Raw genomic sequence first — 18,752 nt, forward strand, 5'->3', positions numbered from 1 at the left:
TATATATAGTGTTTGGTACATACCGAACCACTTGGGTAAGAAATAGAAACCATATAAACACTAATTTAATATAAATCAGTTTATATATATATATATATATATATATATATATATATATGTATATATATATTGGTAGATACCAACCATTGAGTAAGGGATAAAAACCATATAAATGCTAATTTAATATAAATCATGCTTTAGTTTAAGTATTTTTGTAAAAAAAATCTTTTTACTATCCAAATTTTGATGTTGTATGAACAGTTCATTTTTTTATTATTAAAAAACATTATTTAAGAAAAAAAACTACTAACTTAAAGTCTGTTTCTCACCAAATTACTCTTAAATCATATCCATAACCATAAGGTTAGATTGCAAAAAAATAATAATAATAACAATAGCTGATTTTAAGGGGTCTGTTTTTTTTTTCTGTCTAGTTTTTACCAATCTCTCTTTTTCTCTCTCTCCCTATATATATATATATATATATTACAACACAAATTTAATCCCAATAAAACAACACCTGAATGGGCAGATGCACTTGTCTGTGTGAAAGTGCATGAATATAGGTTGAATTGACGACAGCTAAATGCATAGTGATTGAAAATGACAAGACGCTCAAACCAGATGTGACCTATTTGCTGCCCATCTTATGCTTACCCAGCCATCCGCAGCTGCCCCAAAACGGTTGGCTGGAACAGAGCATGCACTCGCTGGAGAAATTTGGATTCTATAATTTAACAACATATGTTTTTTATTTTTTATTGAGTAGGAGGTTGACAATTTATTAAGATTGGGACCTCCTGGGTCGTGGGTGCTGATACTCTCCAGGTTCGTTCGAGCCCAAGGCACCATACCGGCTCGAAATGTTATCGGGCTGGTCAGATGGGCCCAATAAGCTCACCCGATAATAATTTTTAATGTATATTTTATTATTTTTAATATATAATTATTGTATTTTATTATATTTTAAATATTTATATATTATTTTATATTAAAATATATATTTTATAATTTAAATTGATTTGGCTCGAATCGGGCTCAAACTTGGGCCCAGATTTTGGGTGTCAAGCCAGGCTCGAGCCTAGGTTTCAGGTCTCGGGCCAAAATGGCGTAGCTGCATTTAAATAAAAATCTTAAATATTTATTCTTATATATATATATATATATAAGTGCTCCACCAAATTTGAGTTTGTTTAAACAAGTATCCCTCCAGCTAATTTTTTCCTGTGTCGGCTGGCCCAAGCCCAACTTTTTATCGAATCGGCTTACAATTTATCATTCGAAAAAAAAAAAAAAAAAAAGACCTGGAGCTCTTCATTGAAATTGGATATCCAGTCCAAATTGAAAAGAAAATCATACAACAAATTCATATCCAATTTACTAAACCAATCTAAAATTTTCTTACAAAACCTTAGTAGTCGAATCTGAAAATGAATCAAACATTAGATTATGTTTGCACCACCCAAACCCAAAGAGAAATTAAACTTTTGTATTAGTTCTACATGGATCCTATTCAAATCCAGTTGCTACTTTAAACACTGAAGTTCTTTTATATTATTTTTAAGAGTTGTGTGCCATGGACGTGATTTTTTATATTATTTTAAAACTTGTTTTTATTCAATAAATCCTACACATCACATTAATTTATGTTGGTTTTTTTTACCATTGAAGCCGGCAGATTCTAGGCACATAAATTAAAAATGTGTTTGAATGACAGTTTTTTTAACTTTCATGAAATTCCCGAAAAAAATCCAAATTTTTTTAGTATAAATGCTAATCAACTCACGAAATAATACATAATTAATTAGCTCAAGACAAAATCGCTTTGATAATTCATAACACATAAAACAAAGAAGATCAAATAAATTAATCGCAATCTCTTAGCTGCTCTACAATTTTAATCATCTTTTATTCATGGTATCTTCAAATTGATAACAACGTGATGCATTTAATTTACGACAACGATCTCAATTATAATGCTTAATCTTCATTATGGTGCTCAAAAAAGCTAGAGAGAGAAAGAAAGAACTGACAAAGAAATTTACCGACGACAAAACTTTGGAGACTAGGCATCAGGGGCCGAGCCAAAAGGGCTTGCATGGGCCGTGACCCCACCTTAGAATTTTTTTAATTTACATATAAATTTTGGAAGATTTCACTTGTTTCGTATAAAAATTTTGAAAAACGATATTTCAAACCATTTTAAAATTTTAAAGCTTTAATTTAGCTTTTTCATGAAAATTTTTTGCCGCTGCCCCTGTCACACATCACCAATCAACAAAAGCATAAAAGACAATAGAATGGACGTAAGAAAAAATTAGCAAACAAAGCAAAGACAAAATAATTATAAAGAACAGTAACCATAACAAGAACAAAAGCAAGAGGAGGAGGGGAGAGAAACAAATAATCAAAAGAAGAAGACATCATGAGGCCAATGCAAAGCATGAGGTGGACATCTGCCTTCACAATGCATCTGATAGAAGCAACACTCGTTGTCGAGTTTTTGAACATTCGGTTGTTGCGCTCTTCCCAAACCTATCACGAACAAACAAACCAAGACCATTAGGTAATAAAGAGAGAAAAGAAAGAGAGAGAGAGGGAAAAAAAAGGTAAAAACTTTACCACATTAGCTACCAATTAATAACTCTCTTAGTACCATCACAATAACACCTTTCAAAAAAAATATTAATCCAAGAAAATCCTCCGATCAATATATAAATTAGATTTTATAAAATTTTAAAAAAAATTATTGATTTAAGCTTCCCAACTCGTATAATTTGATTCATACGTCACAATTTTAACATTTTAACAATATATTTAATGTCTTTTATTAATTTATATAATTATGTTTGTGAAAAACAACTTAAACGTTATGATGCACATACAAAATATCATATATATTAAATATGCTAGATGCCAGATGCTATCAAATGAGTAAAAATTAAAAATCAATAGATTAAATACCATTATTATAGGGGCAACATTAGAAAGTTTATAATGTTTTTGGTGACAGACTTCACACGCACATATATATATATATATATATATATATAAATTGGTATATAACGAATTATCTTAACAGTCTATCTTTTCAGGGTGAAAGGTTAAAAAAAAATTAATGAGAAAAAAAAAGATAGAAAAGTACCTTTCACCGTTTATTTAGTCACATAACATTAACTAACAAATTTTCTCTTTGACTTTCTGTGAGTCTTCCATCTTGAAAAAATAAATAACCAATATGATGCCTTATGGGTCATGCATCTAAGTGTCAAGTACCTATCAATTTCTCACACACATATATATATAACTCTAGTTTTTTAGAGTTATCCAGCCATTTAATTAAGGTTATCAATATAAACGATAGAGAGTAAATCAAAGAAAAAAATTATGGATATTTTTATCATCTAATATATTTTAAACTTTTTCTTTTTTATTTTTCTTTTAATATTTATATGTTTCAAATTGATTGAATGACTTTGAATAGCCAGTCATTCACTCTCTCTCTCTCTCTCTCTCTCTCTCTCTCTCTCTCTCTATATATATATATATATATATATGTATATATATATATATATATATGTGTGTGTGTGTGTGTGTGTGGATTTGAATTGAGTATTTATTATGTTGTCGCTATCTTTTGACAAACAAATAGGATAAGGTCGGTCATAAATTCACGTGAGCTTGTTTCCTCACTCATCTAGCAACAGCTGAGCTGACCAAAAACCTGTCGCCAAGAAAACAATTATAATTAACAATATAATAACAACAATTAAAAATACATCCCGCTGGATTTAAGATCATCCTTTTGGCAGTCAAAGAAGAAAAACATGTAGAATTTTGTGCTTCAAACGCGACGATCGACATTGGACTGCTCTTTCATGATACTCATAAACGGGAATATCGATCGCCATTCCTCTAAACGCTACCTGAATTGATGTTCCGTGTGTTCTCGAGAGAGATTCATGGCGGATTTTGGGCACCAATTCATTTCTTTTATATTTCCCATGATGAAGCATATGAGAGGTTCCTAATCCTATGTCTTTTTACTGTTTTCTCTATTTTGTTTTAAGTCTTCTATTGAGGTTTAGGTAGACACTCATTAATTAAATTGACTAAATTTTGCATGTCGGGAATCGAACTCTTGACCTCTTTAAGTCAAAGTTGTTAGGGCAGCTTGATTTTATTTGAATTAGCTTAGTTTCGTTAATACCAAAATTGGAAATGCTACTTTGAATTTTTATTAGTGCTAGAAAGCTGTGCAAGAAAAGTAAGTATATTTGTGAAAAATAGATAATTCCGTAGCTTAATTGTTGTGTTGAGGGAAATCCACTTATAAATATATGTAAAAAAAATGCTTGTATTTTTCTATGTATCATTTATTGGAGATGCAAAAAAAAGAAGTATATTTTTGTGTTACCGAAGATTAATTGCAATATATTTCCAATATCACTAAACGGACTGTCCTGTTTAGCGGGTTCTTGTTTGCTCCATCTCTCATCAAAACAGGTCCAAAATTAATAAAGTGATGAAAAAATGGGTTACATTAAAGGTCGTTTGGTAGGAGGAACACTTTGAATGTTTTGCATGAATCTACTCCAAATATTAAGATAAATTCATGGAATACTTGAACTATTGTTCCCTAAATATGTACTAATTTATGGAGCAGTTTAAGAAACACTTTGTGAGTGTTTCTATGAACGTGCTCCAATATTAAGGTGAATTCATAGAACATTTGAACTATTGTTCTTTGAATATACTCTAATCTATAGAGTAGTTCAAGGAACACTTCATGCATGTTACCATGAACCTACTCCAAATATTAAGGTAAATTCATGGAACACTTGAACTATTACTTATGGAGCAGTTAAGGAACATTTAGTGAGTGTCCCCGTGAAGCTACTCCAAATATCAAGGTAAATTCATTAAAAAACTTGAACTATTATTTCCTGAATATGTTCTAATCTATGGAACTCTTCAAGGAACATTTTTCCTGAGTGTAAATTCATGAAACACTTGAGCTATTGTTTAAACCTAAATATGCTCTAATCTGTGGAGCAGTTCAAGGAACACCCACAAGAGAGTTCCTTTTGCCAAACGACCTTTTAGGAATTAGACTTTTCTCAGTTCATACTATGTATTCAAACTCAAGATTTGACTTAGGTATTCAAACTCAAGATTTGAAGTCAGATGTTAAAAGCTGTTCCTGCTCGTTCCTAACTTTCTAAAGCTATTGCAAACCTGCCAATTAAAAGTTTATGATTAGATTCCTCAGACGGAATGGGAATACTTATCCCTTGAAACTTGGGATAGTTTATCACAAGACTCTCATCAAATATGCCCAATCGGGTTGCAAGTGGTTCGGATCTGGTCTGAGAGTAGGATGTTGTCTGCCAAGGCTGAGAAAATAGCTAAAAAAAACTGGTAAGTTAAATGTTTACCATAATTGCACCATATTTCTTATAAAAAAAACATGGTACTATTGAAAGACGTGCACTATAAAAGCATGTTTGTATATAAAAACATGTATTATGGTAAATAACATTGTAATAATCATTGATTAGAGCGCGAAAAATATACAACCCTTCAAAGGTGCATCACTTTGGGTATTCCGGCCATTTGTTTAATCGATATAAATTGTGATTCAGATCTTGTAGATATTCTGATGTGCACGTTAATGCATTTTGTTACTGGATCCGTCTAAAACTTTGTTGATTGTGTGACAGCTAAGCCCATCCCACTATATGTATTAATTCCTTTTCAGGTGAGCGGGCGGCTAATCCCAATGTCCGAGTGAAGCTGAAAGCCTCTTCTTTTTCTCTCATCCTCCCAAAGTCTATGGCTACTTTTGGTGTCTTAGAGTGATGTTTCTGTTGTGCTTGTAGTTTCATATTTGTGTCGGGTTGACACCACAAAAGTAATTTAAAAAATTTCATGCAGCCTAAAAAGGCCTTCCTAGTGAAAATTTCATAGTGCCACCCCTAACCCAAACAACATACTATTTTGCAGGACACGTGCAGTTCGCCTAGTAGTGAAACCGCGGTGTGGATGTTGTGGGCAATTGTCACACCAGCCCACAAATTTGCTTTGTTTATGCATTAGTACTTCATTTTTTTTTTTCTACATAAGAGTACAAAATTTAAACTATTAGTGTCTCTTAAGCATAAATTTGTTGCTCTGCCACTAAGAGAGCTCACCGCGGCCATGTTGGCAAAATAAGTCAAGCTCAAACCAACTCGGTTTGCGTGATTAATCTTTAATGTAATGAGATTGTATATAGAGTAGTGTTGATTAATTATATTTAATGATAGGTAGCCAGCATCCATTTTGAATCCTCAGGGCGTCAACCACATGTTCTGCAAACAAGATGAGGGAAGGGGGGGTGGGAGGGTAGAGGGCTCCAATATATATGTGGGGATGTCAATATATTCGATTCGAATTGAATATCCGACCAATCCGATCCGAAAAAATCAGATATGGAAACAATTAATATCCAATTAAAAAATCGGATTGGATTCGCATTCAGATATACATAAATATTTGATCGGATACAGATACAGATTCAGATCAGATTCTGTTTTAGACAAATATCCAATATCTAATGCTATTAAATTTTGAAAATTAGAAAAATTCAGTTAAAAATTTGAATTTGGATATAAATATAAAAATTGGATTTGGATTGTAAAATTAGATTTCGGATTCGGATTTGGATATGACTTTTCTTTATTCGAATTAGAATCCAAACATATGAATATATGAAAAATCAGATATGATTAAGGATATATCCGATTTGAATCTGATTCGTTGACATCCTTATATGCTGAAATATATGAGAAGTGTTACCCTGAAACATCGAAAGGAGGCCTGGTACCCTAGAGAGGTTGAAGAAAGGGTGGAGGCCTAGGTCCTTTTATTTGGTAGTAAGATGAAATAATCTTTTCATTCATCATCACACCAACTAATCCAAAAACTTGAAAATCTAAAGCCATGGTTTCGTCAAAGTAAATTGGAGCTTTTTGGCTGTGCCTTTTGGCCATGACACAAGACTTATGAAGCTAGGATCCAAAATAAAGGTCTTCCAATGAAACTATACACAGTTTCTTGTAGGGCCCTTGCTATAAAAAAGATGTATCAAGTAGCAAAAAGCATGAGATCACAATCTTCCTTTGCTCTGAAGATTTTGATGGTTGGCCGGTTTCCCTTCAGATAATGTCGTTATTGGATCCAACACATCATGTGTTGGATTCCTGTTCCAGTTCCACGTATGGCCATCTAGTCCAAAATCAAACACGCATTTGGATCCAGATCCAAATTCAGTTCCATCTTCTTAATTAGATGTGAAACCAATTGAAAATTATCGTTATCATTAATCAGCCAGTTGGTTATAATTCTCCCTCTCCTCCCTCTCTCTCATAAAAATCGGTGCGGAGGGAAATCACGAAGCTGCCGGTTCGGTGAATCGGCTGCTTCAATAATTCCTCTGCGACATATATTTAAAAACAATATATATTTTAAGGTTATAAAGTAAATAAAATTTATTAAAAACGAGATATTTTTTAAAATTAATAAAAAATGACATGTTGTATTTGTGAATTATTGTGAATTATTCGATAGACCTGAGTCAGCTCGACCCGGCCCGGCCCAATAAGAGCGGAGTCCGAGCCGGCCGATCTCTCAAAGTTTAAGGCTGATTTAGGAGGGAACCAACAATCTCTGTTGGCCATGAATTCGATTTGAACATAAAATTTAGAACAAATCCCTTCAAGTAAATTAGGTTAAATAGTTCAAAATAAGGTGTCATTCTGGAACCAGATCTGCACAGACACACTGTGGCAGGCTATCAAAGCTCAGTTAAGTTCCCCCTCCGTGAGGAAAAGTTTTCCCTCTTACGTGGAAAAGTGAATCAGCCAAACAGTAAAACCACAGTTTGAAGCATTGACTGACCAGTGAATTAAATTTGCTTCGGCTGGTAGTTGGTTGTGCTGTTCCTCGAGGTCCAAGACGACAGCCATTATATTATATCTCTTTCTCTTTCTCTCACGCAGTGAAACAGCATGGTGGTAGCATGGGGGAGAGAGAAAGATGAGGGTACATGATTACGTACAACTGCGATGAAGCTTTTCTTCTGGTTTAGAGAGAGAAAGTCCGGGAGTAGACACTGATTGAACCACGATTCACCACTTGCCGTCTACATATTTAAGGATCCGTTTCTCCTGTCTGTGATGTTTTGCGAAGCAACTGGAAGGTGCCCATCTGCAGGGCCATGGCAGGATGATGCCACAGTGAAACTAACTCTGTGTTGAGCGCGTACCGGAAAGTTGACTGGTTCTGCCACCCCTTTCTTGACCATGACCAATGGCAGACTTTAAAAGCAAGTGAAAAAGATCATAACTTTTTACCTGCAGTCGAGTCTTTTTCTCTGCTGTTGCATCATGCAAGCATGCAGAATTGAAAAGCGGAGCAGAAGCAAATGCAGCAATACTGTCCTCTTCTTCCCAGATGCTTTAAAAAGATATCAGAACGCAGAGGAAAGAGAAAGAGATGGTACAACTGTAGATAGAGTCATAGAGCACAGTGGGCCAATCCCCATACTTGCTGTTCTCTCTCTCTCTCTCTCTCCTCCCCCGTTGTCTGTGCTATAAAAATTAGATAGTGGCGGTGAATGTCCTCTCCCCTTCTCTCCACACACACTCTCTCTGAGGGTCTATAAAACTGGAAGATTCAGAGGCAACACAGAGGGATTGATTGTAGGATCCCATACTTGCAGTTAATTCTCTCACCTATCTCCCTCGAAATGACTTGCACAGATAAGGTGAGAGGGACGTGAGTCTCTCTCTTTCTCTCTGTCTTGTGCCTTTGAATGACAATGTAGAAAGCAGGAGAACCAAAGCAAAACAAGTCTCCTTCTTTTGCTCTATTTGCCGTAGAGTTCAGTGCAGAAGAAGAACGAAAAGTGGTGCAGCTGTACTTGCTACTCTCTCTCTGCGTTTTCCGTGGAGTTGCAGTGCAGAAGAAGCCATTAGAACAGCAGCATCTCTCTCTCTCTCTCTCTCTCTCTCTCTCTCTCTCTCTCTCTCTCTCTCTCTCTCTCTCTCTCTCTCCAAATAAACAACAATGTCGACGAGACATAACCCTCCGTTGGTCTGCCTTCTCTTCCTGCACTCTTCCCTCCTCCTCCTCCTCCTCCTTGTTCTCCCCTCAGCTTCGGGCACCATTGCCACCACCAACCCTGAAGCTCAAGTCCTCCTCTCATGGCTCCAGTCCGTCGACTACCCACCACAGGAGCTCGTCTCTTCCTGGTCCGCCCAGAGCCCCGACCCTTGCCTCTGGTCCTACGTCTCTTGCTCATCTCGATCCCATATCACTGAGATCGTCATCCCTTCGCTTCAGCTCCTCGGCCCACTCCCTACCCAATTCACCAAACTCTCCTTCCTCACCAAGCTTGTTCTCTCCGGCAACAACCTCACTGGAGAAATCCCTCCCGAAATCGGGAACCTCACCTCCCTCGCGGTCCTGGACCTTAGCTCGAATGCCCTTACCGGAAATATCCCGCCGGAGATAGGAAAACTCCGAGACCTCGAGGTCCTCTCCCTCAGCTCCAACCTCCTTTCCGGGGAGATGCCGCCGGGGATATGGAATTGCTCCCGCCTTCGAATCGTCAATTTGGTCGACAACCACCTTTCTGGCCGGATTCCGGTGGGACTGGGTCGGCTAGATGGTCTCGAGGTCCTGCGTTTAGGCGGTAATCGAGCGATCGAGGGTGATATCCCGGAAGACTTGTCTAATTGCGGAAACTTGGTCTTTTTGGGTTTTGCCTTCACCAACGTCTCTGGTCGGCTTCCGGCTGGTTTCGGCCGTTTGGGGAAGTTACAGACGCTATCCATGTACAGCACCATGGTTTCCGGTGAAATTCCGGTGGAGATAGGCAATTGCTCGGAGTTGGTCAACCTATACCTTTATGCAAACCGCATCTCTGGCCAGATTCCAGTTGAATTAGGCCGGTGCCGGAAGTTGGAAAGACTCCTTCTGTGGCAGAACGAGCTCACCGGAGCAGTGCCGGAGACAATCGGAAATCTGACCCAACTGAGCACTCTGGACCTCTCCTTGAATCGCTTGAGCGGCGAAATCCCGCCAGCCATTTCCAAATTAGGAAAGTTAACGACTCTTCTTCTCTCAGATAACGGTTTCACTGGCCGGATTCCTTCCGCACTTGGAAACTGTACCGCCCTGACTCAGCTGGAATTGGACAACAACAGGCTTTCTGGCGAGATCCCGCCGGAGATTGGCAGATTGACTGAACTGACGTTGTTCTTTGCATGGCAGAATGATATCTCGGGTGCTCTTCCGGCAGAATTGGCTTACTGCGCCAAACTCCAGGCGCTCGACTTCTCCCATAATCGACTCGTTGGCTGGATTCCACCCAGCTTGCTTCAGCTGAAGAACATGAGCAAGCTGCTTCTGATATCCAACGATTTGTCGGGGCCAATCCCACCAGAAATTGGCAACTGCACCGCATTGGTTCGTCTCCGGCTTGGGGGCAACCAGCTTTCCGGTGCAATCCCGGGATCGATTGGAAAATTGGCGAGCTTGAATTTCTTGGAATTATCTGATAACAGGCTATCAGGCACGATTCCGCCAGAGATTAGTAACTGCACAAAATTGGAGATGGTGGATTTCCACGGGAACGGCATTGAAGGAAGCATACCATCTTCATTGGGATCAATTCATGGCCTTCATGTTTTAGACCTCTCTATAAATAGGCTGTCTGGTTCTGTTCCTGATTCTTTTGGTTCCCTGAAATTCCTCAATAAACTTATGTTGAATAGAAATAACCTCTCAGGTTTGATACCCAATTCTTTGGGATTCTGTTCTGGCTTGCAATTATTGGACTTGAGCTGCAACAGGATCTCTGGATCCATGCCTGATGAGTTGGGTGATTTGCAAAACTTGGATATCTCACTGAATCTCAGTTGGAACTCTCTGTCCGGCTTGATCCCAAAAACATTTTCACAACTAGCCAATCTTGCATACTTGGACCTTTCTCACAACATGCTTACAGGAAGTGTGGGAGTTTTAGGTGGCCTTCAAAATTTGGTTTCACTGAACATTTCTTACAACAACTTATCTGGGCTCCTTCCTGATACGAAGTTATTCAGGGAGCTTCCTCAGAGTGTTTTGGAGGGTAATTCTGGATTGTGCACTAGTGGGGATGGTTGTTTCATTCAAGTTAATCAGACCAAAGATGGCGAAGCACACAAGAAGAGTCTTAAATTGGTGATTGCTCTGCTGGTTTCTGCAACATTACTGGTACTAATATCAAGCCCTTTGCTGATAAAGCGAGTGCACACCATTACGAGGGAAGCCAGAGGCATGGGAGGTGATTGGAAATTCACCATGTTCCAAAAGGTGAACTTCTCTTTTGATGAACTGCTCATGGGATTGGTGGAGGAAAATGTGATTGGAAAGGGGTGTTCTGGTGTGGTTTATCGGGTGGACACAGGGAGAGGTACAGTGGTCGCTGTGAAGAAGCTTTGGCCTTCGAAGAATGAAGAGAACTCTCTTGAGAGGGATTCATTCATTTCAGAGGTTAAAACCCTCGGGCTTATCAGGCACAGAAACATAATCAGGCTGCTGGGCTTCTGTACTAATGCAAACGTTTGGCTGTTGATGTATGACTATATGCAGAATGGGAGCCTGGGTGAGTTACTCCATGAGAAGAAGATGTTCCTGGATTGGCATACTAGACACAAGATTATACTTGGTGCAGCACAGGGTCTGGCCTATCTTCACCATGACTGTAATCCACCGATTGTTCACCGAGATATAAAGGCTAACAACATCTTAATTGGCATTGATTTTGAAGCCTATCTTGCAGATTTTGGGTTGGCAAAGCCTGTGGATCCATCCGAAGAGACTAAATCTGCCAATACTGTGGCTGGTTCTTACGGTTACATTGCTCCTGGTAAAATTCCAACTTCATTTGCTTACAGGGACAAGATAGTTTGAATATTACTGTTCATGCCCAGTAGAAATGGAATCTATTTTGTTTGTTAACTGCTCCAGCTTACGGTCATGGGAAATTTGCTAGTTTTAAAGAAATGTTGATAGGTGAAATTTATTTTCTGTTTCTATTCTTGGTGAAGAAGAATGTTGGTAGATTTATGGTGGACTCAGAATGACTTCTTATTCAGTTGTTTGAAGGAGTGGCAATTTCATAGTTTTGTAACTCAGTTCAGAAAATATGAGAATTTATATATGTTTTTTGTATTCAATTGCAGAATATGGATATCGGATGAAGATTACTGAGAAGAGCGATGTGTACAGTTATGGTGTTGTTCTTCTTGAAGTGTTGACAGGGATGCAACCTACTGATCCACAATTGCCAGAAGGCATGCATATTGTGAACTGGGTTTGCCAAAAATTACAGAAAGAGAGCACAAATGCTATAGACATTCTCGATGAGGGCCTTAGAGGTTTGCCAGATTCACAGATTGAAGAAATGACACAAGCTCTGGGTGTGGCTTTACTATGCATCAACTCATGCCCAGAGGAGCGCCCGGCCATGAAAGATGTGACTGTAATGCTGAAGGAAATTATGCTTGAAAGTGAAGAATGTTGTGCCAAGGCTAGGATGATCATTGAACACATGAGTAGAGCCCCACCATCACACTGTCCTAGCTTCTCAAGGTCTTCTGAGCCTCTCATCACCTCACCTATGTATTCCTCTGGTTCTGGCAGGTTGGGATTTGACTAAGCTATTGTACAGTTAATTGGTAGTTGTCAATTAACTTTCGGTTTATTGTGTATTCTTGGAATTTGATGGTTGGAATACTGGGTGAAATTGGAATTTGTTCATGATATATTAATGTGTGAATATTCATTCTTAGAGTAAATACTATTGCAGGGTTCTAATTCTAATTAATGTTTTTGCTTCACAATCAAATGCTTCTAGTGAGAAATACTCCTATACAAGATGTTAATGGCTGGCAAAACTGAATTGAATGTCTTACATGTGATCCCATACTGATTTGACCTTTCTTTCGGATGCTTGGTTGGACTGAAATGCATAAATATTGTTTGAAGCAATTCAGTTGGTAGAGGAGAAGCTAGTCTATTTGGAAGCCACATGACCCTTTCTGTTCTGAGAATCAGATATTCCATTGCATAGAAAAATCCGATAGAAAAATGACATTAGTTTTTGGGGTATCCACTGGGGCCTTCAGACAGGACAGGTAAGGAATGGATGATTGGAGGCATTGGGGTTTTGACTCTTGAAACTTCTCTGAAGTTTCCTGAGCTATATGTCTCTTAAAACAATGAGAATTTAGCGACAGAGACAGAGATGATATTAGTCGCTGCCAGGTGCATAACAACTGAAATGAGTTTGAGCAATTTAATATTGTCATTGTCAAGGGAAGAAGGCATGACAGATTATCTTGGTGCATTTTTTTTTTCTGTCTGTATGATTTGGATGTGAAGATACGATGGCAACCTGCAATCAGTGGACATCCTTGTCTATCAAGAAAAAATACTATTATTGTGATAATGCCGCAAAGGTTTAATATCATGTAATATTCTTGTTGTACTTACCTTAGAAGACATGATTCTCTTTAATAAAATAAAGACAATGAACTGAGTGGACTAAAGATTACTATTACAACAGATAAACATGCTGAACCGTCTAGCTTGAGATGTTATTATGTGTTGTAGGTCAGATTGAGCAGGCCAAGTGGCACTCAACCTAGGAAATTTCAAGAAAAGTGTAGAGCTAAGTGAATTCAGGTTGTCACCAGTTTTTCTTGTTCAAAAGGAAAAGGACTAGCCCACTAAATGGGTCCTTTCTTTTTCTCACTACCAAAATGCATTTTCATTATTTAATTGCTTTCCTACTTTGATCATTGTAGAAGATCACTGTAGTCATTATATCAGCAAAGTGAGTCTATTTTATTAAGTGCCCTCTTCTCTTTTCCCTTTCAAGGGCACCCATCTCTAGAAACAAGATGCAAATTTAACGTCAAGGTCTAATTTGGAATGGTCAAGTGCATGAACAATGGTAGAGACATCTCCTTTTTTAAAAATTTTCAGGGAAAAAAAAAACAGTAGGCCATATTAGAAACTTAATAAATAATGGGGCTCATTTTTGGAATTGCAAGCAAAAAGGTTATGAGATCTTTTTCATTTAGAAAAAAAGGAATAATTTTGTAATGAAAAAAATAAGAGGGTGTTCAGAAATTCTTATTTTCTTTTTCCCAATGACAAGGACAGTAGCATCTCAGTAGGATCTCTTAGGGACAGTGAAATGTATGCATTATGGGGAGTTACTGTATATGGCAGCAGGACACAGGAAGCTGGTCAGGCAACTAAAAACAAAGAGAAGAGCATACAGACAGAAAAAAAGAAAAAGATGACATCCATGAAGATAGCTTGCAGAGAGAGAGAAAACATGGACATGAGAGAAAAAAGTTGCAGCTGAGTTAATGAATCTCCTTTCACATAAAGCAGCCCATGCTCACTTGTTAGTTCGATGGGAGACCCCTTTCAATAATGCACCACTTTCTCCTTTCAGAGAAAAGAAACACCCCAAACAGGAACAGTGATCTGATGTTAGTTCTGAATAAGGAAGATTCACTTTTTGCTTTTTTGATAAACTTAATATCATAAATCTCTAATACTGTCAGAATATGTGTATGGTAGAGCATAAATTATAACTTGTAAAATATATACTGTCCAAAATATATATCAACCTAGACAAGATTGTACAGATCAAGCCAAGCCAAGCAGTTCTTGTTCATACTCAGCTCATGCAGATATGCGAACAGCAGAGCCGGAAGGAGCATATTCACGAGCCGAGCTGTGCTGAGCTGCAGCCAACTCAGCTCATTTCCAAGCCTGACTGGTAGATGGCCCATGGAAATGGGGCTCTTCTTCTCAAACACAGTGACAACTCCAGCCCCCATTTGACTGGACTCTGGCTTGTAAGCAGACCATCCAGTAAATAGGCAGTGCTGCTGCAGATCAGTATGTTTTTGGATCTTAAATCTGACTTTTATTCATCACTGAATGTCTGCAGATATTTGTAGAGCCCTGTGATAAGCAAGGATCTGAATGAAAGGGTTCAAGGGCATGGATCCATATCCATGCCTGCCAAGAAAAGCAGCAAGTCAGACATGGACCCAGATCCAGCTCAGTTGCAGCCTCGGGTCCCATCATACCAGGGTTTATCAATTATTCTGTTTTCTCAGTCTATGATTTCACAGGAATTATTAACTTTCTTGTTTTCCACTGTGTGTCGCGAGAATATGGTTATGGTCTAGCATGTGACCCAAGATCCGAAAAGAAGATCCATATTCTTAAAAGAGGACACGAGGGCATCAATCTCTTTTGCGCTTTAATGAAACAAAAACCAGTTTGGTGCTTATATTAATTCATTATTGAAGATTAAAACTTAGAAAAATGATAAAAATGTAGTTCTCATGACTTGGCACCCTGTTATAATGGGAAGAAATCTTAAATCTTAGCATCGCTCCCAGAGGCAAAGGCATACTGTAGCTGGACGGATTGGCGAGCAGGTGAAAGTCCCGTAATCAGTTCGTTTTTCGTAAGTGCTAGTCTTTTGAACTACAAACAGTAGATGTATGACATCCTAATTGACGGGTGTATTACTTTCCACCTACATTCTAAAGTAGTTCCTTAAGGTGCTGGGGGAAGGGAGAAAGTATTTGTGCCGACTGCAGAAAGGTTGCCGGTGCGCATGAGTTGGTGTAAAGTCGATTAGATGAAAAACTCAACTTTCTTCATGGCAGAATGCCTTTTTACTTTTTGGTATTACAATTGCATCAGAATGAGTATCTCTCCCTAGTGGGCCTGGTCCCTCGCCCTAAATTTGGTCACCTAGGTTAACCCTAGTCAGCCATGATAACTTAATTTTTAACATACGTATAGTTATAGTTATGCATATTTATTTATAATTAATTATATTTAATATAATTAATTATATTTATATATTATATCATATATAAAAATATATTTTTATTTTAATCGAGCTAGACCTCGAACCCAAGTTGCGGGCAACCAGGCCAAGCCTAGCTGCATTCACGAGCTGCAGCTCAGCCAAAGCCCACCTTTTTATCAGGCCAGTTCCGTGCCTAGTCCCCATTAGTGTTTCTCATTTAACAAAGGTCAACAAAAAAAGATCCAAAAAGGGAGTTCATCCAATTGGGGGCTTCTCTGCACCTTAATGCCCTTTCATACACCCCAGTAGCCCAGGCGGTGATGACTGCCACGTGGCTGCATCTGGTTAATTAATTTCATTTACTAAGTTAATATTAAAATCAGTGAAGAATCACAATCAGAATCCAAAGACATTTGCTTATTGTGGCGTATAAAACCATGTGATGCATTTTGCATTCATAAAATTCAAAGCTCAGGCCTCCTTGGGGACATTTGACTTCCCTTTTTTTCCCCTTTTAATTGCAGAAACAAAAAGAAAAAGGAGCCAAAAAGCTAATATTAAAAAAGAAAAAACATATTTTTAGAGAAAAAAATAAAACATTGTTCAAGTTTTCAAGACATGTCACTTGATCAGCCTATTGTTGCAAAATATGCAGCTTAATTTAGGCAGTAAAAAGAAATAATTTTCAAGCGCTAAAGTGCTTTTGCTAATCCTTTAGAAGACAAACATCTTATTGTGAAAAAGATTTGTTGCAAAGAGAGACCATCGAAACAAGGCCACTTTTATTTCCCAATTCACCAATGCTCAACCAACCTTTACACTAATTGAAGTAAGATCTACCTGAGGTTATAGTGCAATTTGTGGGTCAGTGTTTGGTAGGCAGCTAGTCTCACGTTTCGAATGTTACTGGCCCGGCTCCTTGTGAATCCCGACACATGCCAGGATCAAGATGCCGGAAAATGACCTTGGGATTTTGTGCCCTCGAAAAGAAAAGAAATCTCTCAACCTACAGTGGTTTATCCCGAGTAATTTCCTTTTTTTCCCAAAAATATTAGAAATTTCTTGCATATGCAGCCTCACATGTTGCTTTCACCATCATGGGATTGTATGTAGAGGCTAAGAAAGGAGTGCCATTGATTAAAAAGAGATGAAACATGCAAGAAGAGAAAGGAAGGGAGATGTGACAATGCAAAGGGCAAAAGGACATAACATCCCCATCTCATTCACATCTCTACTTTCAAAGGTGGGGCATGATTCCTTTAATCTAAAAGCAAATGGGGCATGCTATAGGATGTGTCCTGCACATTGACACTGAGAGGACCCCCTTTGTCCCTTAGCCCTTGGCTTATGGTGCCCAAGAGATCTTTGTGGGGAGGGGAACAGCAACATGAATGATTTAAGTGCTTTCACATTTGCTCCCATGGCTAGTAAGCTTGTTAGATGCATGACTTACTTTTTCACCTAGTGTGGATCCTGAGTTCAATGTATTAAATGGAGTCGTGTGTTTTTATCTTCGAGGGGTTGGTGCAACAGAGAGAGCAGAGGTTGGTAGGTGTTCAGTTTCCGTTTCAAGTTTCTGTAGCATCAGCGATCTTTCTGCCGCAATATGTTGAGGGGGAGGGGGTGCATCAATATGCAAGTTGAAGCGTAGCAGAGACGCTACCTCAAGACACCAAAAGCAGCTCTGACCTCAAAACTTTGTTTGGATTGAAGGAAAAAAATGGAAGGGAAAGGAAAGGAAAGAGAAAGGAAATAAATAGGGAGGAAAGAAATAAAAAGGAAAGAGAAGGAACGTCCGTTCCTTTCCCTCCCAATCTGTCCATTTTCCGAAAGATTAGCATTACATTAAAAAACTTTTCCTTTCCCTCTCTTTCTTTTCTTTTCCTTTGCACCCAAACACAATTATTAGTTTTCTTTTCCTTTTTCACCTTATTAATTAGTCAGCCAAACACAGGAAAGACCTTTCTTATCGTTCCTATAAGGGAATGGGGAGAAGAGGGGAGGCTTCCACTTTTACTCGGGTGGTAGGTTATGCACACTAGAAAGGAACTGCTAGCTTTTATTTGGCCACCAACTGGCTGAGAGTGGGGATCTAAATAGATCAGGTACACTTAATTACCAATCTGATATAAAATTTATTTTTTTGGAACCTGTAAGGAATTTTAGATCCTTTTACTAATTGGTATGCAGCTTCATAACTGAAATCGTATCTAAGTCTAATATCTGAATTGCATATGAAAAATATTCAACCCTATTACATACAAGTCTTGAATCAAATCAAAATTTGGTTTAAAAAAGGCTGAAGCGGAATCTCAATCTGAATCCATTTACATAGATCCAATAATAACAAATTGAGTAAAGGGTGGATCATCCTGATTCGAATCCAAAACTGTTTCGGTCTCAGATTTAGCGGAAGGTTGGCCCAATGCCCTGCTAAAGTCAAAGCTTTGCGCTGCTATGAGCCGGTCAAAGTTGTTTGAGAAACAACTGGGTTACATTGACCAAGCTATGGGCTTGCTAGCTTGTGATCCATTTCAAGTGCAAAATAGTTAAAGGAACAAACGTAGAGTTGTTTGATGCACCATGGGATGGCCTTGGAGGCTTTTAGTTCTTGTTTAAAGTGGGATTAATTTTCACATGAAAATGATTCACAGGCATTTTGCCTCATATGTGAAACCACATTCATATTGAGAGACTTGATTGCCCACCATAAACCTTGAGGCTATTTCCATGCTCTTAAGGACATTGCATGCTTGTGTCCATGCCACTAAAACAAGGAACCGGCCGCTTACCAGCCACTAGA

At 38.2% G+C, this 18,752-nt stretch overlaps 1 protein-coding gene across 1 annotated transcript; it reads left to right on the top strand.

The window, feature by feature from the left end:
• The first annotated feature begins 8,079 nt into the window (after window positions 1-8,079).
• On the top strand, window positions 8,080-12,890 carry LOC116262801 (LRR receptor-like serine/threonine-protein kinase RGI1). Its single transcript, XM_031642309.2, has 2 exons — window positions 8,080-11,959; window positions 12,276-12,890. Exons 1-2 carry the CDS (start codon window positions 9,112-9,114, stop codon window positions 12,749-12,751), a joined length of 3,324 nt encoding a protein of 1,107 aa, XP_031498169.1. The 5' UTR covers window positions 8,080-9,111; the 3' UTR covers window positions 12,752-12,890.
• Window positions 12,891-18,752: the final 5,862 nt, after the last annotated feature.

Source organism: Nymphaea colorata, chromosome 1 (genome assembly GCF_008831285.2).
Source record: "Nymphaea colorata isolate Beijing-Zhang1983 chromosome 1, ASM883128v2, whole genome shotgun sequence".
Classification (NCBI taxonomy): Eukaryota; Viridiplantae; Streptophyta; class Magnoliopsida; order Nymphaeales; family Nymphaeaceae; genus Nymphaea; species Nymphaea colorata.